Here is a 26339-nt window from a genome sequence, read left to right on the forward strand (position 1 = left end):
TGTGACTGCATGTTGTGGTAAGATGTGCAGAGCCACACAGGAGCTGATGACAAGAAGACCTAGGTGCCGAGGGAGAACAAGTTTGAGGTGTTGAAATTTCATAAACATACTGTCAGGTGCCTTTTATAAATGTAAGCATTGAAAATAACTTTTTACTAAACTGCCATAGAGTTTCAGAGAAGCCAGGCTTACTTATAAGTTTGAGGATGGAATTCCCAAAATGAAGAAATTCCTATGCTTCATTGGAAAAGCTGAGGCATATTTTCAGTGTTCACTATTAAAAATTAAAGTGAATGCTGAATGTATTCTGCTTTCAAGCCTGTGAGTGTATCACTGGGGAAATGTATATAACCTCATTTCAAAATAAGGCTAAATGCATGGCCTCTTATGAATGTCAAATATAGCCAATAAGTTATCTTTCCTTTTACCATCTCCTGCTCATATTCAGAGATAAGTTAAATTTTCTTTGAGAGAGAGAGAAAACACATTGAAGAGACAAAGACTAAAAAAAGGAAAAGAAAGAAGGAAAATAAGAAGAAATTACAAGGCATAATGATCTATTGTGGATTTATAAGTAGAAAACCTGATAGAAATTAATGAAATAATATTTATTAAGTGACAATTGAAGTCCCTGGTACTGTTGATGGCATAAAATAAAAAGACCATTTTTGCTCCATAGTCTCAAATAGCTTAAAGGCAAGAGAGATAAAGCAAATGTGTTTCAAGCAGAGGACAAAGCTAAATTCTGTGATACTAACTATACATAAAATAAGATTTGGAGAAATAAGAGGTTAATACTGGTGACTGAGTTTCTCCATTTATGCAATAGGAAGTAATAATAGAGCCTATATTGTAGTATCATTTAGGTATTACTGATAAAGAATTCAGCCAAGTGCTTGACAGAGTAAGCATCTATTAATATTGCTTATTAATTCATTAAAATTTATAAAAGATATAAAGATCCTTGATAAATAAAGGCTATCAAAAGAAATTTTACATAAGAAGTATAAATTATAGTACGTTATACTATTTATTAGTTACTAAAGTATCAATGGGATAAAAATACAATTTTTCAAGGTTATGACTAAACTGACCATTTTTGTTGCTAGTGATAAAAGCATACAGATTCCTTGGGTAATCAATATGGGAATGCATACTAAGAGTCATTAAAAATGGTCTTGTGATTTGATCAAGTAATCCAGACTTAATATAAAAGAAGGCTGGGTGCTACAGCTCATGCCTATAATTCCAACAGTTTGGGAGGCCAAGGTGAGTGGATCTCTTGAGCCCAGAAGTTCCAGAACAGCTTGAGCAATATGCCAAGACCCACGTCTCTACTAAAAATACAAAAAAAAAAAAAAAAAAAATGCTGGGCATGGTGGTGTGTACTTGTGGTCCCAGCTACTCATTTAACCCCACATAAGGTGGGTAGAAGGGTGGGGGCGGAGGAGGCTGCAGTGAGCTGAGATGGCACCACTGCACTCCAGCCTGGGTGACACAATGAGACCCTGTCTCAAAAAAGAAACTAAAAAAAGAATATATAAAAGAAAAATTGACAAGCAATAGGAGAATTATTGCAATGATAACTTTTAATATAAAACCAGACTCAAACATCAAAAATATAAAAAGAGGTAAGCTCATCATCACTGGTCATTAGAGAAATGCAAATGAAACCCACAATGAGATACCATCTCACATCAGTTAGTATGGTGATCACTAAAAAGTCAGGAAACAACAGATGCTGGAGAGGATGTGGAGAAATAGGAATATTTTTACACTGTTGGTAGGAGTGTAGATTAGTTCAACCGTTGTGGAAGAACAGTGTGGCGATTCTTCAAGGATCTAGAACTAGAAACATCATTTGGCCCAGCAATTATATTATTGTGAATATACCCAAGGGATTATAAATCTTTCTACTATAAAGACACATGCACACGTATATTTATTGAAGCACTGTTTACAATAGCAAAGACTTGGAACCAACCCAAATGCCCATCAATGATAGACTGGATAAAGAAAAGGTGGCACATATACACCATGGAATACTATGCAGTCATAAAAAACGATGAGTTTATGTCTTCTGCAGGGACATGGATGAAGCTGGAAACCATCATTCTCAGCAAACTAACACAAGAACAAAACCAAACAGTGCATATTCTCAGTCATGAGTGGGAGTTGAACAATGAGAACACATAGACACAGGGATGGAAACATCATACACTGGGACCTGTTAGGGGGTGGGGGTGCTACAGGAGGGTAAGCATTAGGAGAAATACATAATGTGGATGATGGGTTGATGGGTGCAGCAAACCACCATGGCATGTGTATACCTATGTAACAAACCTGCACCTTCTGCACATGTACCCCAGAACCTAAAATATAATAATTAAAAAAAAAAGAGATAAGGATGATTTGACATTATAGCCCATCAACATAATGGGATATCATGTTCTTAAACATGGTGATTACATATACAATGTTCAATTTCTAAAGTACTTACAATAAAAACAAAAACCCCATAAACTTGGAGGAGATATGTAAGACATGTAAAATTGACAAAGCATTATATATGTTTCCTTAAATCATTGAAAAAAAAGCAGGAAACTTAATAGAAAATAGTCAACGTTTGTGAATAGAATCTGAATGCAGAATCTGAATGGCTCTAAACAGATAAAGTGATGCTCAACTTCAATACCTATCAATGAAATACAAGTAAAAGCAATATTAATGTAATGTTCTATGGATAATTACATTGGATAATGCTATGTGCTGATAAAATTGTGAAAATAGAATCCCTTCTATATTGCACATTGAACTGGCATGAATTGGTGCACTAATTCAGGAGAAAGTGTGGCAACAGTAGTCAGTAGATTTACAAATGTGTGTGACTAACCTCTGAGCAATCCTGTACTCCTGGAAATATTCCCCTGAAAAAATTCCTAACAGTTTCAAAGGAAATATATATGTGTGATTTACAGAAATGTTGTTTGGAATGAAAGGAGTTAGAGGCACCTTAGGTGTTCACAGCTGGGAGACTGGATAAGTAAAAATTCATATACAGTCACGCTTCACTTAATGATAAGGATACATTCTGAGAAGTGTGTCATTAGGTGATTACGTCACTGTGCAAACGTCACAGAGTATACTTATACAAATCTAAGTAGTGTAGCCTACCGCACGCTAGGCTACATGTCATAGCCTATTGTTCCTAGGCTACAAACCTGTATAACATGTTACTGTACTGAATACTGTAGGCAATTGTAACACAGTGGCAAGTATTTGTGTATGTAAACTTATCTAACCATAGAGAAGGTACAGTAAACATCAGTTTTATAATCTTATGGGACCACAGCTGTATATGGTGTCCATCACCAATCAGAATGCCACCATATGCCACATGACTATACATGAACAATGGCAAAGTGGGCATCGATGAGCTAGATTTAAAGACATTCATGCACTGCATAAAAATGTTTTAATCAACAATGGAGGACATATAGATAGTAGTTCTATGACATTATAATGAAGCCGAAAAATTCCTATTGCCTAGTAACATGATATTCTTCATAACGTGAAGTGCAATGCATTAACTTTTCCATGTTTAGGTATGTTTAGATACACAAATAACATTATGCTACAATTGCCTACAGTATTCAGCACAGTAACATGCTGTAAATGTTTGTAGCCTAGGAGCAATAGGCTATATCATATACCATCTAGGTTTGTGTAAGTACATTCTATGATGCTCACATGATGATTAAATCACCTAAGGATGCATCTTTTAAGACACATCCCCATCATTAAGAGATGCATGTCTGGATAGCACCATAGATAGCTGCCCAAGAGCTAACATTGAATGAAAGTAATAAGAAACATAATAAGGTTTATAATACAAAAATGTTTATGCTATATAGAATACATTCACACATATACAACTATACACTATTTTCTGAATGCCACATATATAGCTAAATATAGACATATATGGAGAATGAGTTTGATAAACACACATTAAATACATTAAAATGAATGTCTACAGGGGATTGAAGTAAGGATTGGAGACTAAAATAAAATAAAATAAAATAAAACCAGCTAGGGATCTTGCCCAGAATGATGATATCACAAGGCCACAAACTGAAGGATATAATCAACTCAATTATGTGTACCTGGGGTAACAACAACAACAACAACAACAACAACAACAAAAAGGAAAACTAAAGCATATAACTTTAAGTGGAAAAGGTTGAAAGAATGCATAATGGTATGCAAAGTGAAATAACAAAACAGAGCACAAACAAATGTTTATATAGATTTAACTATAACATGGAGATTATATGCAAATTGGAAAATAACAGCAACTAAAAGAAAAACACAATGGTATACAGACTAATCTAAACTACCTAAAAACATATTCATGTGAGTTGGCTGGGGGAAAGACCCGGTTCTCTGATTCCTCTTGACACTGCCTTCTAGATGTCATAAATTTGGTTTATGGAGGGGTTATGGGCAAAGATACTTTACAAAACCACACAGTAGAACCTCCTTCTGCTTTCTTGAAATTATTTCTTTTAGGATCTCTCCCACTTCCTTGCAGGAGGCTGGAGGGTGGAACTGACCAATACTGCCACCTCCATTCTCCTACCAAGCTCTAGTGAAGAGCTGAACTGGCTAACTTAGATAATAAAGAGAAACTCTTTATTCCACATGGCTGATGAGGGAAGAAAGGGTCATGACTTACTCATCTTGATGAGAGGCATCATTTTACCCTCCACACCCCTTCCTGAGTTGATAAGGGCATGATAAGGTCTAGGGGAAAGGAGAGCACTCAGGCTGGGCTGCTCAAAGACTTCCTCCTGTTGTTCCTTCAGAACCAGATGACTCTCTAAGTCAGATTCACTACTGGGGCAGGGACTAGCCAAGTCTCTTAAAGCAACCTTGCATTTGGTCTTGTCTCCCGTGCATCTCTCGCCTGAACCCTTCAAGGGAGGGTGGCTGAAGGACCACTGCAGAGAAATAGTCCAGGTAAAGATTTAAGGCCCTGTTCGCTATCCCAGAATAAGACACAATATGGAGAAAAAATAGAACTTGTTAGTTACAACCAAAAAAGCTATTTTAAGTAGTGAAATTATGGATGATTCCCCCCAAATTTTACTTTGTTTAAAAAAATACATAAAATTCATTATAGCCATCAAACAAAAGCAGACTTTATTCTCTAGTGTTGACCAGAGTGTCATTCTAGTAATGAACTGTATTATACAACTAACAGGTGTCCCATTGTGTAGCTAATTAGTACATTTGTCCTATATAATTTTAATTGTTAGTAACACATTTATGAGTAAATACCTTGTCTCTCAATTTGAGCATTTTCTACAAATTTGGTAGCTTGCATATCACCCAGCACAAAGCTAAATATGTAACAGAACCAATATAGAAATAGCAAAAATTCTAAAACGGAGGTGATTATTTCTAAACATACCATATATGCAACACAATTATCATCTTTCTTCTTTACCTTCCTATCAACCTTATTTTTTTTCTTCAAGGTTTTTGTTGTTGTGGTCTGAAGAGTTCTTATTTCCTTTTCAAATTTCTCTCACCTCTGTCTATGATACTAATTTTATTTTATCAATTTCTATTTTGAGCTGCAAAAGTGGTTCAGATCCTCCATCCTTCAGGAAAGTATTCTTGCAAGGTATTGTACAGAGACTTTTATATAGTGCAGATGAATGCATTCATCCCCTAATCCTTTAATCATGGAAATCAAGAACGATTGTCTTATTTCTTTTCAGTTTTTTATGAGTTCAAGCTCAAGGAGGACAAAAAACACCTCATTTATATGTTCAGTACAACAATATAGAAGGTAGTGCCTTTCTTTAAAAACTGTAATTACATTAAAAATAATATTGATCGTAGCGGTAGCAGAGGAGACTGTTCTAGTCTAATACCATAGGGCCTTGCTTTCCAGACGATACCAGTGGCACGAGTTGAGGATATGAGGAACCAGCATAGTTATATAAGAATGAATTAAATAATTTTATTACCTTAGTTTCTTTCCTCCATCTGCAATTTTAGCTTTTTGAAGATAACCTTCTTTTTCAACCATCTGCAAGAAGAATGCATATGTTAAAACTGTGACAAACTACTATGCATTTTTGGTTTGAGTAAACCTGTGCTTTTCAAGAGTCATTGCAATGATGGAAGTTTTCAGTCATAGAACTTTATTAATAATGCATATATAGCTTATGGGAACTGCCTGCAAAGTCATAGTCGTTACAAGCTGTTAAATATCTGAAAGACAAATTATGAAGAGGAATGCGAATGATTTGTTAGGTAGTGATACACCTTTATTGACTTTTCTTTCTGGGCATTGAAGTCACTTGCTTAAAAAATTGATAACAAACGGTAAAAGAAAGACAAATTGAATACCTTCCTTTATTTTACTAAGTATCTTTAGAAAAGTTCTTCCTTTCTAACCTCCCCATGTACCTTCTGAAGCCAGGATAAAGGAAAATTCCAATGGGAACAGGTAACTAAGCTAGTTGAATCATGGAAGGGCATTTAAAATAGCAACATTTTATATGTTTTGATCAATTACCAAGGGACCCTGTAGTATCACAATCTCATTGTCTTCTTCCATGAGGTAGAATTGTTTGCTTTGCCTATTTGCATGCACTGTACTGGCTTTCATTGCTAATACAGCTGCAAGTTTCTTAAAGAAAATTTAATCTGTCATTATAACTCTGCAGAAGTGTTTGTGGAGTTTTGGGCAAAATAAATGCACAATGCAAATTGTGACCTGTTGACTCCCTGCAAAGTCTATGCTAGGTATTTTAATTTCTTAGCATTGTATTTCTTCCCTCCTCTGTCTGCCTCACATACCCCATCTCAAGTCATTAGCCTGTGCTCCATCTTTCACTCAGTGAATTGCCCACACCCTTTTCCCTGACCTGCCTAGTAACAGAGGACCACACTCACTCAGTATCACCCCATGTTATCCCCGCAGCTGAAGTATTCCACTGTGACCATGTCTTCCTCTCAAAAGTCTTAAGTATATTTAATCTACTTCAAAATTCAATTAGTAATGAACTGAATGCCGGCACAGTGGCAACTGTCTATAATCACAACTACTTGGGAGGTTAGGGTAGGAGAATCTTTTGGTCTTAGGAGTTTGAGACCAGCCTGGGCAGTATAGCATGAACTCCATCTCAAAAAAATAAACAAGCAGAAAACCAAATTTTAATGTGTATGTTTTTTATTAGAGGATCTTTCCATGATTTATCTGCCATCTCTTTTAGGTGCACCATCCTGAATCTCCATTTTCAGTTTGCTCTTATCACTGTGACAGCACATATCAGATCATGTTGTAAATGTCTGCTTATTTGTCTGTGTCTGCAGGCAAATAATGTGCTATGAGTCCATTGAAGGCAAAGGACTACTTTTACATGGGGATTCCTAGCTTCTGGAATATTTTGCTGGTACCAGTAGTCAAAATAATAAAATTGTTTGAACAAATAAGTTAATGAATGGATATTTAATTTTTTCTCAGTCTTTATAGGAAACTGGGCAAGCCAAAAAAAATTATCTGCAATGCTACAAGTGAAAGGGAGAGATATTTAGAGGTAAAGGAATTGTTCCAAATCACTAAAATCTCACTGGTTAAATGTCTGTTTGCAAGACTTGCTCTGATATAGGTGAGAATTTTTCTGCCTTGTTTATTGTTTTTTCCTAATACGTAGCACAGGACTTAGTTTTAAAATGCATTTGATGAATATGTTTTTGACCAAATAAATAATGATAAACAGTGATGATTTATGAGAATCATAGCAAAGTGTTTTTTACTTATCTCCACATCCAGAAAGTTCCTTTTACTTCACTGTGTTCTCCACAAGTCTAAAGCATCTAAGGAAGCTTTCTTGGATAACTTTTAGAATCATGGTATTCACTGGTGCCTTTTTGTTTTTATATTTGGATACATTTGTTCATTTGATTTTTCCACATTATATTCTATATATACTGTCCCTTTTTCTTGGTGCCAGGGAATTTTATTTGTCTATCTCGTAAAACCCATGTAATAAATTTGGTGTTTAACTCTGGGCATCACTGGTATCCATGAATGTTTGGAAGAAAGATCTTTTCAATAGCAATTAGCACCACAGAGGAGGTCCCTTTCTTTAGGAATGTATACTGAGAAATTTTGTTGTGTAATCATGGAAAATGGTTATTATTTTCAGCTTTCTTCTGATTAAAAATTACCCAAAACCTGGATTTATCTACCAAAAAACTACAAAACCTATCAACCTATCATAAAAATTGATGCATGTGTTCTCAGCTAATAATATTACCCTATTTTTTTCTGAAAAATTCACAAAAGACCCCTTGGTAGACATTTGTTACCCACAAAGATAAATTATTGATGAAAATTTCTCTAAAATAGATGGGAAATATGAAAGGAAAAAGCTAATACTCTTATAGGGAGAAATCAACATAAACAGGTTTAAGGTATACATCATAAAATTCTCTTTCCTTGAATACCTAAGTAACATTTCCCCAGACACCGTGGGACCTTTCCCACAATACTTGAGATTGAGGCCAAGGGCTGGATTTCTCAAGTTAAGACTCAATAAATGTGACATCATTGTCATGAATGACTGAGCCAACTCCATGGTCTTGGATCAATGCAACAGACTTTCCAGGAATGACCGCACAGGGGTCTCAGGAAAAATGAGAAAGAACTGAACAGCAAGTTAGTTATCTTCTCTTGTATCATTTCCCAAAGTCCAGGCTGCCTTCCAGGTCATTAGAAGAAGCTAATAACGCTTCTGCTATGTTCTCTTACCTACTACACTTGCTACCACCATGCGTATTTGTTAAATGTTTACATGCACTTTTCTACATGTAGTATGTCTATGTCCTACTACCATGAACACATTCTCACTTCCGAGATCAGGTGTTTATTTTCCTTCATTGTCTTTTTAATACTTGATGCACACTTATTCATTCTTTTCAACATATATTTAATTAGTAACACTTCTTTCCTCTAAATGCCAGCTTCTCTGCTCACAATAGAACCGCAAAGATTAATAGGACAATTTAAATCCTCTTGAGTCTTAAAATCCTGTGAGTTCACATTCAAGACACTCCTTCTCCTCTTTTTTGAGGGACTGGGTACCATGCCTCGTTTAAGTCATCTCAGAGACTCAGGCCATCTTTTAGCCTGGATAGAAAATTTCAATTATGGTTTCTACAATGAAAGCACTGTATTGTTTAGGTCTCATGCTGGCAAGTGAAGCTTCCATGAAGTAGAATTAATTACTTTACTATTCCTTGTCATCACAGTTTGAAATACGTCACCATGTTTCAGACCCCAGAAATCGGTTATTCTGCAAGGTTCATGGTGTGCTGAAAGAAGTATTAGGGCAAGCAAAAGATTGCTATGCACTTTGCATGTGGATTTATAAATAGTACCTTACTAATTACTCTAATTAATTATTTCTACCCAATGTTAATCCCACGGTTTCAAGGGACAACTATCTATAAATTACAGTTGAACGTGCCGGTCATCTAGGGCTCAGATGGTCTTGTCTCCAGTAATTTACAAAATTACTTACAGCTCTAGGTCTAAGTTTAGGATTCTACATGCCAAATTCTAGGCCAAATTGAAGTTCCTTAAAGTAGTAGCAGTCCCTAAACTATGTATACTTAAGAAATGTCAACCAATCTTTAGATGCTAAATCTGGCTTCTTAAGGTATTTGTCCAATGTTCCTTAGAAGCCCTATTTAACATTAAATGGCTGGAAAGATCAGCAATTTGTTCAGATTGGATGCCAGCCAGTCTGCAAGCATTGAGGAAGTGCTCAGCAGACACAGCCGTGCTGAGATACAGATGAGAAGAATGAATGGCAGTGGGATATCCAAATAGCACCTGTTTATCAACCTACGTTGGAGGCGACAGACAAGACAGAGGAGCAGAAGACCACCTTTGATTAATGGTAACAATCATAGCAGAAAGACGAGCCTGTTAACTGTACATACAGACACTGCAGTTTTTTTTTTTACGAGAAGACTTTATGTTGTTCTCAGACACAATTGCAAATAATAGGTTTTCATCTACACCATTCCACCAAAGGATTCTGTTAAAATAACCCTTTCTATTTATAAACGGAAATAAACTTAATCTGTGACTTTTACCAGATTTTGATGAGAAGGATTTGGCTTTTAACATCAGAACCACATGGCCTTTGTGCCTCATAACATTTTCTCTGCTGGTGTATTTAAAGTTATTGTTCTCTTCCCCTTTGTTCTGATTCTGTGTTCGTTGGCAACCATCTGAATCCTAATTTGGTGTCCTAGGTCCTTTGATGTAGAAAGCGGGTAACTTAAATAGTATCAGAATATTCCCTATTATGTACTGTAAGATAGACTCAAGGGATCATCATCTCAGTAAACACTGATAATAATGATAAATATGATTTTTTTTGGATCCACAATGCTAAGACGGGCCCCAGCTCTAAACTGAGATGATCCCTTTAAAGTAGCATCACCCTATGAAACCTTCTGTGTGAGTGACTGACCTCTCTGTAAAAGAACTATGCATCATCCCTCTATAACTACAACCCTGGGCCACTATAATTATCAAGCAGATTTAGCATTTAATTATTTTCCTATTTAATAATGAGGCAGCTGTTATACTTTCTCTGAACTTTTAATAGATCATAGTACTTTGCTGGTAATCTTGTCTGTTTCAATGATTTCTATTAAAGAGCACAGAATGAGGACACATTTGGTTCCATTATTTTACCCCCAAATGATGCTTCACTTGCTTTCTTAAATCCCCTCCCTGCCGCCATTTTTTACTTCTCCACTATCCATAGAACTACCTACCTTGTCTCTCTTTTTTCTATTGTTTTTGTTTTTTTGCCATTGTCTTTAGGTTTCACTCTTTCTGTTTGGAACTCATTGCTTACATTTTCTTCTCAATATTCGCTTATTCTTATACTGGCTCTGCCATTCATGCTATATTTGATTTGTTCATTAATCTGTGAATTCACAGTGGACATAATCCATTGAGAACAGAATCAAAAGCAGAAAAAAATACCTTAAAACTCCAGTTTATCTGTACATCATATAAAGTACTAATAGCTTTTAAAATTTTAAAAAAGTCTTACATTTAGAACTGCCTTAAATATAGTTCAAGAATAAAATATTACGCCTTTAGAGATTCAATATAATGTTTTTATCTGATGTAAATAACCATTTACTGTGTGTGCACATTTTTAAGAAGTGGTAAACCAAATACCTAAAGTTGGATGCAATGTTTGCGTGTGAAGAAGAGTAGAAGAAAAGCAAGGAAAAATGGTTCTGGGTCATACGTGAGTGGTGCCCAGAAAGAGGTAACCAGGAATTCTCAAAGAAGTCTTTGAGGAGCAGGTTTGATTTCACCATGAAATTTGATTTCAGAGTTAGGCATGGTTTACTCATTGCAACTTATTTATACCATTTGATACGTTTGTCTAGCAACGCTTTCAAGGATAGCCTCCCTCTCCTACTTTCTGTCACTCAGGATGAGATAACATGCCCAGCTTTGGGGTTACACTGAATGTCTTAAACCATTTTTCAAATGTTAGGTTTGGAGAAGCACATATTATGTTTTGCCAAGTGCTTTTCCCCATCATATTAAGCCTCTGTGTATTTTAAGGGAAATTTTATCTGCATGTCTCTGATTTATTTACCCCTAACTCATCAAAATGTCATTTTGAAAATGCTATTTGATGTTTAAGAACTCCCCCTAAGACTTTCTTTCTGAACCTTTCATCTTGTGACCAGTGTGTTTCATTTGGTCACCACCAAGAAATACAGGTTCTGTTTGGGAAACAGGCTGACGAAGCCACCTGCTTTGTATCTCAAGAACTTTCTTCAGTCTCCTAGAGGCTTTTCCTATAGCTCACCTCTCCCTCCCTCACATACCATCCCCCTTCCGCCCACCATTTTTCTTTCTTTTTCTTCCCCGAATTCTATTTCTTTGTGTCTTTGATGTAAATATGTTCCTCGTTCTTTGCCTGTCATTGGACTTCAGTGAGAATGGCCTTCCTGGTTACTGTCTGGGCAACTTATTAGTGTAATTCAATTTCTGTGTTGTAACCTAATTTCAGTCTAGGCAGTGGGGAAGAAAGGATTGCTCAACGTTAATAGCCTTTATTGTTGCTGTTTTGTGTGTTCTTTTTCTCTGCTCTAGAGTTAAATGGATTTCAAATGTGGGGTTGGATGAGAGAGGTATTGTCGTTTGTTTCCGTGTTTCAGTGGCTTCTGAACTTCTAACCATCACCTCAAGGCCCTTTGCAATCTGGGCACTGCCTCCCTCTCCCCAAAATCCATGATCCCTTGTTCATGATATTCTGGCTGATAGGGAATTCTTGCAGTTTTTCAGCTGTAACAACTTTATTCTGACCTGGTGACCCTTGCATTTGTTGTTTCTTTCTGCTTCAACATTCTTCGTTCTTCCAGTTCTTTGCTTGGCAAACTCCATTGATACTGCAAAATCTCAAGTTAACTGGCCACTTGAAAGAATCCATGTATGACTACTTAATCCAGCATAGGTTCTCACAGAAACTTGTATTTCTTTCATCATAGCATATTTTGTAATTTGCATTTATAGAATTACGCCTTCCTTTATTTAACACCTCTGTTCTTCCCTAGACTGAAAGCTTCTCTGGAAAGGGACATGACCAGTTAGCATATTATCACATATTCCAAGCCTAGCACAATGATGGCCTCAACAAACACTTGAGTTAATAAACATGCTCTTACTTGAGAAAAGGAAGGGCACATGAAATAATGGAAACTTAGACATGGTTTCTATTAGCATTATTAAATTATATAACTTATTACTATTATATAACTTCTTATTAACAGCTTGAAGATCTGGAAGGATATTTCAGAAAACCTAATTTTGTCTTACCCAAGTAGAATTTTGCAGACTAAAGAGCTTTTGGAGTTTTTCTGCAGTTTAAGGAAAGCCCAGCTTGATCAATAGAATTATTTCCCCAAAGTCGCTGTCCTTTGTTTCAAAACAAGTAAACACTGTACTCTCATAATATCTTTCATGCTCAAAGCCCTCACAAGTATTAATTAATCCACAAAATGATATCTGGCTCCAAAAGGTAGAATCTGTGACTTAAGGTTTATCTGCAAAAGCCTGCTTTGCCCCCAAGCCATGGCAACTTCCTGAGTTCTGTCCTCAAAATCCTCCTAGCTCAGGAGGTAGCAGATGATTCTGTAAAACCTGCCACAGGCTTTTGACTCCTGCAGGGTTATCCATAGACATGTCTTATACTCTGCTGATAAAAATAAAGAAGATAAAGATTTAACATGTTATAAACAGGGTTCTTTTTCTTGAATATTTCTTTCGGGGAAAAAGAAAAAGTACCCTCAAAATAATTAGGTCTCATGAACAGTTATAGTATGGAATATACAAGATCAGGAAACAAACACATATTGGTATATTTGATGATTCATGTATAAAACTGTTGCAACATTAAAGCACTTTCAAAGCAACCACACTGATTCTCAGGGAATGATTTCCATCTCTTCTACTGAAAGCCTATGGATTTACATACCTGTGGCATAAATAACATCATCTGTCAAAGAACTGGGTAGTTTCCACCCTGAAACTTTAGACTCTGATTAGGAATTATTTTGGCCAATATTCAAAATAAATAAATGCATCGTTCTGTTTAAACATGCTGATCCCAATCTATTTTCTTAAAAGTAACATTAACAGAGGAAGCATGACTCCCAAAGGATGTTAGCATCTATGAGATGCTAATCTGCTATAAAATGGCAGATTTCATTTTATAAAGTGAATAATTGTCCTTCAACATGGTGGACCTATCGGATACTTTGACAAATTTCGCCCAAAGCCAAGGTCTCTCATGCTTTCTGGAGAATGTTTAGTAGAATTCTCTGAATATGAGATATGAAGAAAATGAGATTTATATATCTCAACATTTTAGAAATAAATAAGCCTGAAGATCCATACAGTAAAGATGATCAATAATAACACCAAAGGAAAGAATGTCGTTAATTCTCAGGAATGTTTTCAGGTGTGTTATTTCATATATGATAGCTCATCCTGGTAGGTACGGTCAAAGAATCTGCTGCTAAGACCCCTAGATGACTCTGGAAGCCACCCTAAGGCATGGTGGAGTTGAGGAGAGTTGGAGAGATGAAAGTAGGGAACATATCAGAGTGTGGAAAGTTTATGTGAGTCCAGGTAAAAAGAATGCACATCAGTCAGATGTAAAGACAACTTCACAGGTTCTGAAAAATAATTCAAGTCTCAATGTGAATGATAACGAATGGGCTATAATTAATCGAATTTTCTGTTTGGGGGAATGGGTGATTATTAGGCCATTGCTCATCAATATATCTAATGCATAAATAAGAATTTCAGATGAAGATAGCATTTCTGCCTTTAAAGTAATAGCAAGTAAGAAATTCAATTCAAGTAGAGACTGATGAATAAAAGCGGAATGTTATCCATGTTCACAAGACACAGCAAGATAAGTGCTCAGAGAGATGATCCAGGAAAACCTAAGTCAGGACTAGGAAGTAAGCTGATTGGTAGTTCCAAAAGTTTTTAGAATTAGTGGCACTGTGTGTGTATGTATATGTGTCAATGAGAGAGGGAGAGAAGGAAGGAGAGAGAAAGAGAGAACAGAAAATTATACACATATGCAGAGAAAAAGATTTAGATAAATTGCAAGGTAAAACACTTAAAAATTATTATTTTTGCTTCTGCTTAGCAGGACTTCCCAATGTTACCTTTCCAAGGTCATCGGAGCTAAAATAGAGTATTGGGAAAATAGATCTATTATCTATTCCTATATTATCTATAATTAGTGATATGCAAAGTAAGTTTTCATTTATTTAGAACTGAGGCTGCAGAGAAAGCCTACTACATGCCAATAAATCAACAAATAGCCTTAAGAGTTAGGCAGATAAATTAAGAAAACTATTTCTGAATATCCTTTTTTTTAATTATTATACTTTAAGTTCTGGAGTACGTGTGCAGAATGTGCAGGTTTGTTACATAGGTACCATGGTGTTTTGCTTCACCTATCAACTCGTCATATATATTAGGTATTTCTCCTAATTCTATCCCTCCCCTAAACCCCACCACTGAATATTCTAACGATTCTTCTGATATTAGCTTATGCTTGATATAGTGACGTAGAAAATACACAATTAAAAATTATATAATAATTATTGATTAGGTTTTTAAAATAACCATAATTTGGATTTTAAAAATTTGTATACATTTTATGTAGAAAGCTTTGGGGCACCTTCAGGCTCTGTTGAAATACAAGTGAGTACATATTTATGTATACACAGACATTTACTGAGCTCCATTGTCAGCCTAACCTTTGCCACGTTTCATCAAATACTTCTGAGAAAACTTTACATGTGTTATTTTTATAAAATAATCCGGCTCTTTTTAATTATTTTTGTAGTTATTTTCTGTGTAATCCAAATTTATTTACAATAAAACCAAACAAATAAAGCATTTATTTTCCTATTTATTGGAGAGCTACAGTGTGCCAGCCTTTATACAAAGTCCTAATAGTAAAAAAATAAATAAGACATAGCCCTCCCTTCAAATAGCTTATAGCTCAGTAAGAACAATAAAAGAAATAGGCAATTTTAGTGTGATGGGGCTGGAATAGAGGCAAGACCAAGCTATTGAGAGACAGATCAAAGAAGGGCTACCTAACTCAAATTTGGGGAATTAGAGAAATCTTTCCTAGAGAAAACGCTCTCTAAGTTGAGATCCATGTAATTAATTTTGAAAACGAGATATTATTGTATCTAATTATATTGAAAAATTGACTTTTACTATGAATATCAGGCATATATTTATTAGTATCTGCAACTAGCAACATTGTTTTAATAAACTTTCAATTTCTTTTCACATCAATTCACAAACATGTCTTTCCTGAACAAGCGGTAGTGCCAAAAGTAATCTAAGTAGAAGTACGATATAATAAAGAAAATACAAGTCATGGCCTCTAACTTCAAGACATTTACAATCCAGCCATGGAACAAGTCTATTACCTACGAAATAAGAGTGAACAACACAAAACAACGTATGAACGCGAGCTGGGATGAAAGGACTATAATTGCTACAGGAAATCCAAGCTCCTTCAGGGTAAGAGCCATGTCTTAATCATGTTACTACTCCTGGCTTGAGGGTATGTGTTTGAGAGAGGACAATAAATAACGTAAATTGGGGACCATGATGCTAGAGAAAATCTGAAAATGAAATGATGAAGGTACTGTTGAAAGAAGGCTGCTCTGAATTGCTGCATAGGATCAGTGGGGCGCACGGTGGGGTATGGTGAGGTCAGAAGCATTTCAAGGCTTAGATGAGTATTTCAGGGTGCAGAAGAAGAAGTATATGGACACTACAATCATTGAGGAGAAATTTCATCAGAAAATGATGACTTATCTGAAGGGTCTGGGATAAAATAAAGGACCTAGACAAAATGTGTTGTAATCCTAGATAAATGTTTGCTATTGTTAAAGATGGGCTCAATGGAAAGGGGGAATCAGTTTGGGAAGGCACTGATGAAGCGTTCAACTTGGGGTATTTCATTTCTGTGATGACAGAGACAACATCCTAAAGCAAACGACTAATTCACACTTGAAGCTATAGGATAAGATAAAGGAGAGAAGCATAGGAGCATAGACCTGTGTATTACAAGCTTGGAAGTAAAAACAAAAGCCATTGCATTTTCATTATGCCTTCATTCAACACATATTTACTGAGTCCTTAATACGGGAGTGGAGTAAGGAACATAGGAGACAATGTCCTTGCCCTCATAGAACTAAAATTCTAATTGGGATTACAAAGAAACAAAAATAAATGTTGTAGTATGCCACCTGGTGGTAAGGTCTATAGAGTAAATTAAGGTAAGAGAGAAGTGTAGATGGAAATGATGTGGTTTCCTGTTTGTTCATTTGTAGGTTTCTTTCTGTTTTTTTGTTTTTTTTTTTTGGCTTTTTTCTTTTTTTTGACAGTCTCACTCCATTGCCCAGGCTGGAGTGCAGTGGCACAATCCTGGCTCACTGCAACCTTCACCCCCGGTGTTCAAGTGATTCTTCTGTCTCAGCCTCTCAATGAGCTGGGCCTACAGGTGCGTGCCACCACACCTGACTAATGTTTTGTATTTTTTAGTAGAGATGGGGTTTTACCATGTTGGCCAGGCTAGTGTTGAGCTCCCAACCTCAAGTGAGCCACCTGTCTTGGCCTTCCAAAGTGCTGAGATTACAGGCATGAGTCACTGCGCTAAGCCCCTATGGGTTTTTTTTGTTTTTGTTTTTAAAGGGAGATTAGGGAAGACCTATCCAAAAGATGATATTAGAGCAGAGATGTGAAGCAAAGGAACATATGAGATGTACAAATTTCTAGGAACCAAATAATTTTTTTTTTTTAGACGGAGTTTTGCTCTTGTTGCAATGGCACAATCTCGGCTCACCGCAACCTCCGCTTTCCAGGTTCAAGTGATTCTCCTGCCTCAGCCTTCTGAGTAGCTGGGATTACAAGTATGCGCCACCATGCCCGGCTAGTTTTTGTACTTTTAGTAGAGATGGGGTTTCTCCAGTTTGGTCAGGCTGGTCTAGATTCTCGACCTCAGGTAATCTGCCTGCCTCGGCCTCCCAAAGTGCTGGGATTGCAGGCATGAGCCACCATGACTGGCCCCTTATTTTGTAAGAGATAGAGGCAAAAGTAGGTGCAATGGTCCTGCAGAGGAAGAGTTATCAGCTCCATTGGAGCAGAAGGAGACAGGAGAAGAAAGGGAGAGGTGAGACTGGGGAGGTCGATGAGTCTTCTAGGGCCTAGTGAACCATTGGACATTTCTCAGCTTTTACCTGGAGTAGACTAAGAGCCAGGGAGGATTTTGAGTCAAGGAATGATGTGAGATGGACAACAAGTTTGTTTCCCCTTAAAATTCACATGTGGAAATCCTAAACTCCAACGTAATTCTATTAGGAGGTAATTAGGTCATAAAGGTAGAGCTCTCATGAATAGGATTAGTGCCTTTTTAAAAGGGACCTCAGCTCTCTTGCCCTCTTTTTGCCATGTGAGGATCCAAGGAGGAGTCATCTGTTTGCAGCCCAGAAGAGGGCCCTTGCCAGAACCTGACCAGAATGGAATGCTGATCTTGGACTTCAGCTTCCAGACCTGTGAGAAATAAATTTCTGTTGTTTAAAAGCCACCTTGTCTGTGGTGTCTCTTGTAGTAACAAACCAACTAAGATAAGAAACATAATCTAATTTACATTTTAACAGGATCACACCCACAGGGAGACTATTTGAATAAATCAGGTGATAGATGACAGTAACGGTGGTGAGAAATGAACTGATTTTGAATGTATTTTGAAGACAGAGAAAACTGGGTTCTTTGGTGTTCATTTATGTTATGACAGAAACAAGGGAAGATGATTTTAAGTGCTTTGTCTGAAGCACCTGGAGGAACGAAGCTAGCATCTTGTGAAATGGAGTAGACTGGGAGAATGGGTTTGGGCAAAAATCAGGGTCAGTTCTGGATATGCTAAGTTTGGGATGTATATTAGAATTGTGTATAAAAATGCCACAGTATGTAGTACTGAAGTTCAAAGCTGTGGTCTGTGCTGGAAATAGAAATTCAGAAGTGGCTAGTGTTACATGGTCTCTAAAGCCATTAACACTGACTGAGATGCCCTAGGGAATCACTATAGAGAGAAAAACGAAAAGTTACAAACTGAGCTCCAAAACGAAGAGGGACCAGCAAAGGGGATTGAAAAGGGGTGGCTCTCCAGCTAATTGGAGAGCTGTGAGAAACTCGTTTACTGGTAGCCATGTGAGGAAAATGTTTCTTTTTCATTAAAAAAATTAGATTCAGGGGATATATGTGCTTATTTGTTACATGGATATACTGCATACTGGTGGGAGTTGTGCTTCTACTGTACCCATTACCCAAAGAGTGAACATTTTATCCAATAGGCAATCGATTCAAGAAGAGAGCCGCCAATTGGGTTAAATGCTCAGATAGACCTACTGAAGAGATAACTGAGAAGTTACAGATGGATTTAACAATATGGAGGCAATTGGTGAGCCAGATAAGAGGTGAATGATTGAGATAACAGCCTAAATAGAGTTGGTTCAAGAGACAACGGCAGGGCAGAAATTAGAAACAGCAAAAGTAGATAATTCTTTTGAGAAATTCTTATCCTAAAATAAAGCAGAGTAAAGAGAAATAGCTGGAGTGGGGATGTGGAATCTGGAACATGCAAAAGCAATTGAAAACAGGAACACTAAAGGAAAAATAAATTATTTTTGGTGCTGAGGATGAGACATCCTAAAGATAACAGGGATGGAATAGCTAGAGACAGACAGGAATACAGTCATCACGGTGCAGTGTCCTATAAGCCAATAAGACTGGAAACATATCAACCAATATGAAATATAGCAGGAAACACAAGTTGAATGAGTATAAAGAAAAAGCATATTGTATTTATCAAAAAGGAGGTCATTAAAAGAAAGAAGTACCAGAACATGTCAGAAAGTTTGGGCTTATGTGTTTTTAAGATATCTAGAATATTTATGTTATGTTTTAGGTACTCTTTCAGTCACTAGGATATAACAATACACAAAAAATGGAAGGGAAAGCACCATTTTTATGGATGTTGAGTCTATTAATTTTTCCTGAAGACAACAACAACATTAACAAAGAAACCATCATATTTACAGAAGCCCTCAGTAGTCTCTGGTTCCTATTATTCACATCCTTATGTAATTCTCTCACCTTGTGTGAACTAGACTTAGTGACTTACTTTTAACCAAAAGAATGTGGCAAAACTGATGGCATATTGCTTTTACAATTAGGTTACAAGAGATTTTGACTTCCATCTTGCTAGCAAACTCTCCCTCTTGCCTTCTCATCTTGCATGATTTGAAAAAGCAAGCTGCTATTTTGGAGAAATCTGTGTGGCAAGGAAATAAGAGCAGCCTTTGGCCAACAGTCCTGGAAGAACTGAACCCAGCCAACAACCACATAAGTGAGCTTGAAAGCAGACCTTCCCCAGTCAAGCCTTCAGATGAGATCCCAATTCTGACTGACACTTTTGGTGCAACGTTTTGAGAGACACCAAGCTAGATCCCTCTACTAAGTGATGCCCTGATTCCTGACTCACAGAAACACGAGATAATAACCTATGCTGTGCTAAGTTACTGAGTTTTGCAGTAATTTATTTTGTATCATTAGATGAAGAATATATTGACTTAACTACTCACCAGTTGTTCCAATGGAGGAATGACATCTTTCAAGACATGCTGTGAATGATTCCTTCTGTGTCGGGATATCTGCAAATATATTAACATTTGATATTGTTACATTATTTTTCTTAATAGAGTTTAGTAAGAGTACACATAAAAATAACCATATTCAGTACCATTCAAGCATGTGAATTAAGTACTGTAAAATGAGAAGTGAATGTTTTGGACTTTGACGAATTTGAATAAAACGTGTGCTCAAAGATGGCTGGCTGCAACCACATCTCAAACCCAATGCTCTTCTTACCATGGAATCTTGACAACCCTTTCTGCACATGCTGGAGTCTGTGTTCTCTCATGTGAACCTCGGCAGACCTTATGCCTGCCTCAACCAAAAAGTACAGCAGAAGTTCCACTCTATGACTTCAAAGATTGGAACACAAAAAAGTCATATATTCCCCTGTGTCATCTGAGAACCCTCACTCTTGGTAAATATGTTGAAGGAATCCCAAATCACCCTTACAGAGTGAACACCTGGAAAGCCTTGTAGGTTTCCAATGGACAGAAAGGCTGATGCTCCAGGAGACAGCAAGCATCAACCACCAAGCTTATGAGTATAAAGAGTTCTCTACCCTTCCCAGGCTCTGGTAATCATTATTCTACTCCCTCTCTCAATGAGATCAATTGTTTTATTGCTGCCCCATTTGAGTGAGGGCATGTGAAATAAGGAATGATAAATGCTTGAGTTAATGAATATCCCAATTACCCTGATTTGATTATTATACATTGTAGGCCTGTATCAAAACATTGCACATATCATATATATATATATATATATACACACACACACAAACACACACACACACATTATGTACCCTAATAATTAAAAATAGAACATTAAAATTTAAAAAGAGCTCTAGCCTGGGTAACATAGTGAGACTCCAACTCTCCAAAATATTTTTTTTAATTAGCTATGCATGGTGGCACATACCTATAGTCAGTCCCTAGCTACTCCAGGGGTTCAGGTGGGAGAATCACTTGAGCCAGGATTTCGAGGCTGCAGTTAGCTATGATCACACAACTGCACTCCAACCTGGGCAACAGAGTGAGACCCTACTCTAAAAAACATTAAAAACTAAAAAAAAAAAAAAAATCCTCATAATGGTCTTTTGGCCACTGGGTCTTCCCCAGCCTTCAAACTTTCCAGAAGAGACCTCATATATATTGTGGAGTAGGAACAAGCTATTGCTGCTGTGCTTCATCTGAATTTTTCACCAGAATCTAAGGATGATAAAAGCATTGTTCCACACCTCTATGTGTCAGAGTGATTTTTAACTAGGACAAAACATTTCATATTAAAATGTTTTTTTTTTCTTTTCTTTTTTTGAGACAGAGGCTTGCTTTGTTGTCAGGAGCCAGGCTGGAGTGCAGTGGCATGATCTTGGCTCACTGCAACCTCCGCCTCCTGGGTTCAAGTAATTCTCCTGCCTTAGCCTCCCAAGTAACTGGGACTACAGGCACGCGGCACCAAGCCCAGCTAATTTTTGTATTTTTTCGTAGAGACGGGGTTTCACCATGTTGGCCAAGATGGTCTCAATCTGACCTTGTGATCCACTTGCCTCAGCCTCCTAAAGTGCTGGGATTACAGGTGTGAGCCACTGCGTGCAGCCTGAAATGATTTTTGTTGATTATGTGAGCTCAGCTTTTTCAGAATCAACATTCTATTAAGTCTCATGTCTTCTATTATTATCCAGATATGTTTAAATATTAAAAAATCACACTTGTTTTATGTGCTTTTGGAACAAATGCAAAGTAATCTTAATGTTCTTTCCCCTAAAGAAGCATCATAGACATATTCTACAATAAAACAAAAAGAGAAAGAGAATTTATAATCAAATCTTATACTGTTTTATAATTTAATCAGAAACTGTCATAAATATTATTTCATATTTACATGGAGAGAAAGAAAGAAGGAGGGAACAAGAAGGGGCAAGAGGAGGATGAAAGAGAGACAGACAGAGAGAGAGAGGGGTATAAGAAATTAAAGAAATAAAGCAGGCCTGAGTACTATGTCTAGGAAAGGACTTCATTGTCCTTGGCTCTGGTTACTGGCACAAGCAACTGACTGAAGGAATTAGATCAATGTGAAGATTTTGAGATAACTGTTTTACCAAAAAATAATAAATAAATAAATAAAATCAGAATCCTGGCCTAAAAATATCCATGACTGTATACAACCCTGGAGCCCCACATTTGCTCTATGAAAACTGGGTTATGAATAAAGTAAAACTCTAAGGAGATAATTTTGTCCAATGTTCACTTCACAGATGGCCTATGGAAGATAAGGGAGAAGGAAGAGACTTCAGAAAGCAGGGCCAGAAACCCTGGAGAACAGAGGCCATGGGGAACTCCAGAAAGGAGAGTCAGGGACTGTCTCCACTTCCAGGGAAGTTGTCTCACAGAGCCTGACCAGTAGGATTTAATTACTGTTTTGATCTAGTGACTGTTGGCTGTTTACCTTTTTTTCCTTTTACAAATGAGAAGGGTTTTTGTTTGTTTGTTTTTCCCAGGTATCTTGCTCCATTGTTATCTATTGGATGTGGTGGGGAAAGTGGGAGAGAGCTTTTGTCTCAAGCTCTAAATCACTTACCTGTGCCGTCTCCCTACTCCTCCCCCAAAACCTGGCCCTTAGAGAGAGAGCCATTTATCACCAGAGATTCTGAAATTTGAGCTTGATGCTATAACTGGATGGGACTTCGGACTGTGTCCTTTGGGGAGGCGGATGGATGGATTGCTAAGTGTTAGAAAACAGGTGTAAATGGCTATATGGTGAAGGGGAGGGAGGACTGAATGGCAGACTGGCTGGTCACCAAAATTGTATCCTCTTTTCTGGATGCTACATTTCTCAGCCTGCCTTGCAGTTAGGAGTGGCTGTGTGACCAGTTCAGACCAATGAATGTGAACAGAAACAGTGCCAGCCATTCCGTGGCTAAGGCTATGAACCAGGGAGTACTTCCCCTTCATGAACAAGGTTCTACAGTGGGATGAAGATGCAAGATGGAAGGACTTTGGGCTCTGAACCACCATGTGGAGAAAAACAAACATAAGCCAGTAAAGCTTACTTTGTTTTCTTTAGTAAATTTTTATTGTGGAATAATTTTATACTTAAGAGAAAAGTTGCAGAGGGAGTTCCTGCAGAAAACTTGCATCTAACTGTTACATAAGTGAGAAATAAGCTTCTATTTTTTGGAACCCTCATCTATTTTAGAGAATTTTACAGCTGCTAGCATTACCTTAAAATATGGTACCCATAGTTGATGCTCAGTTAACATCTAAATGAAAGGTCTTATGCTTAAGGAAACTGAGAGCAGAATACTTAGTTAATGGGAGTGAATCTAGAAACCTAAAATTCACATTTATTAATTATTCATTGATACTTCAGCTTCTTCTCAGGAGTGGAAGTATATATGCATTTGGTATCTAAACCTCTTCAAAAAACAGAAATTTATTTTATCTTGCTATACATTTAGAATGCACTACTCCTAATTACTACTCATTATACTAAGATTTATACTCTCCACTGCAAATTTCATACATATGTGGTATATTTAACTTACAAGGGTGGAAGAGTTCCAAGATGGAAAGAGTTTTCTTGTTCTATTTCCTTAAAACCCAACTAGATTTCTAGTCTTAGGGCAAAAGTAATTCTCCTAAAAAGTGAAGTACCTCAAGTTTTAAGTGTTAGAAAAGCAGCAAGTAAATGTCTCCACAATATTGGCCATTTACTATGTCAGTTGGACCATTTCTTCTATGGCTAACTCCATGCCCTCTTTATTCTGGCCACTACTGATTCTGATGGGTATGATGACCCACTTGCCTCTAAATATTCCCTTCCACTCACCTACAGAAAGCTTTTATTTAAGGCAATGTTTGGAAATGTGTGGTGTACATATTGTTAGGGGCATGAGAGATTATTTTAGCTGATGAGTGTTTTCATTGTAATGATTTATAAAATCCTAAGATTTCATAGAAAAATATATCACATCAAAACCATTTACTAGTGATATGAATATATTTTGTTTCAAAATAAAGCTATTTAAGTTTAAATAATATAATTAAATAAGTAATTTATGATATGAAATATGGAAAAAACTCACAAACATAGTAAGTGAATGATTGAAGTTTGGGTAACAAGTTTAAATGAGAAGAATCAAAATGGAAACTCAACACACACTTATTTCACCCTTGAAGGGGCCCATTGAGTCCATGGTACAAATAAGAAAGCAAAGTAAAAATTACAAAGATAATATTATCTGCTAACATTTATTGAGTATTTATTGTCTGCCAGGCATGGTTCTATATGTTTTGCATTTATTAGCATGTTTAATTATCACCCAAACCTTAAGGGGTTAATAATATTAACCCTTTTTTATAAATATTGAAGTATAAATACAGACAGTTTAAGTAACTTTGAAAATCCATAGCTAATAAAAGGCATGGGTGGCATTTTAACCCAGATCTAAGTATAAGCTTAACTATGACACTTTATTTTTTCTCCAGCAATATAAGAGTGTGTGTGTGTCTGTGTGTGTCTGTGTGTGTGTGTGTGTGTGTGTATAGGCAGTCACTAAATTCTTGGGGAACTACAAAGTTGAGACCCTCTGAGTACATAAAAGGATATTTCTAAGGTACAAATTTAGAGTCAAACTTATGAATCTGTACACATTTATACAGGATGCTAGAAATCAGGTTTCAAATTTGTTATGAATCATCTTAATACTCCTTCAGGGGAAGTAATATTGCTGATCATTCCTAAATCAATAAACTAGCCAATCTATCATTTTCAACCAGGTTATGAAGATGTTGAAAAAAGAGAACTTTTATCACCTGTCTTTTGCTCTAATGTTGTCCTCAGTAAAGCATTAGGCCAAGAAATATGTGATTATTCCAAATCAGATTACGTTGACTGAGACTTATGATTTAGGAAATTCTGGATCCAAAATGGCTTAATTGCTTCACATGGATATCAGGAAAAGTTAGGACATTTCAGGTTGCCTTTACATAATCTACTTAATTTAAAAAAAAATTATAAAGAAAACTTGGGGTCAACCAAAATCTTGTAAGTTTGAAAGGAAAAAAAAATCTCTCCTAAGCCATGGTATAAATAATGGAAAATGATATAGTACTTATATAGATATTGATTAATAGCTTATTATTATTATTATCTGACAATTATACAAATTATTATGGGATGTGCTCTTGAGAAATATTCCAATTTAAAACATTAGATGTCCCTATGAATCATTTATTTTTATTCAGAAAACATTTCACAGTTAATACATCCATATGTCAGTAATTTCTAATAGTAGGTGATGAAAAAAGGATGGAGGCAGCAAACCACCTTGCCATGTATGTACCTATGCAACAATCCTTCATGATCTGCACATGTACCCCAGAACCTGAAGTACAATAAAAAAGAATATATATATATATATACACACATACTTGTTTGTTTATGTTATAAAATCTCTACTACCAGTATTGCAGGGAGGACTTCATTTTAAACAGTAGTTTAAATTCTTCCTCAACAATCTCAGAACTTTTTAAATGTATCTGATTTCTAAACCCTACATTTTATTCTTCAAATTGCTTAGATTAAGTTTCAGAATGTTGACAAAGGAGGGTTCCAACATTTGATCTTCAATCCTTTTTGGTTTTGCTGGAATTGTTCACTAATTATTGAATTTTGAAAACTTGAATAGAAGTAATAATATTAGCAGTAGCTTGATACAACTTTATTTCAATAAATGATTTTCTCTCTAAAACAGAAGCATTTCTGTAAAGCTTCTGAGAAGCTTTAATATATTATTTTTATGCATGTCTCTTCTGTTTTGTTTCCAAATGTTTTATGTAGTATGTAGGTCCCCCCTCTAAACAGAACATGTATATATGTCTACTGCATAATTAAATGTTCACAGCCTCATTTATTTTGCTAGTTCTTATAGTCATAAACGATGGAATGTTGGTTT

At 36.4% G+C, this 26339-nt stretch overlaps 1 protein-coding gene across 2 annotated transcripts in view; it reads right to left on the reverse strand.

Annotated features, from left to right (window-relative positions):
• Positions 1–26339, reverse strand: part of ARHGAP15 (Rho GTPase activating protein 15) — a 634760-nt gene that overhangs the window by 539551 nt on the left and 68870 nt on the right. For both annotated transcript variants that reach the window (XM_064382800.1, XM_012473459.2), the window contains exons 3-4: positions 20332–20400; positions 6042–6103 (exon numbers count right to left, since the gene is read on the reverse strand). In XM_064382800.1, coding sequence (XP_064238870.1) covers positions 6042–6103; positions 20332–20400 — 131 coding nt within the window. The remainder of the gene's footprint in view (positions 1–6041; positions 6104–20331; positions 20401–26339) is intronic.

The sequence above is a fragment of the Aotus nancymaae genome, unplaced genomic scaffold (assembly GCF_030222135.1).
Source record: "Aotus nancymaae isolate 86718 unplaced genomic scaffold, 86718_ANA_hifiasm-v0.15.2.pri h1tg000029l, whole genome shotgun sequence".
Lineage (NCBI taxonomy): Eukaryota > Metazoa > Chordata > Mammalia > Primates > Aotidae > Aotus > Aotus nancymaae.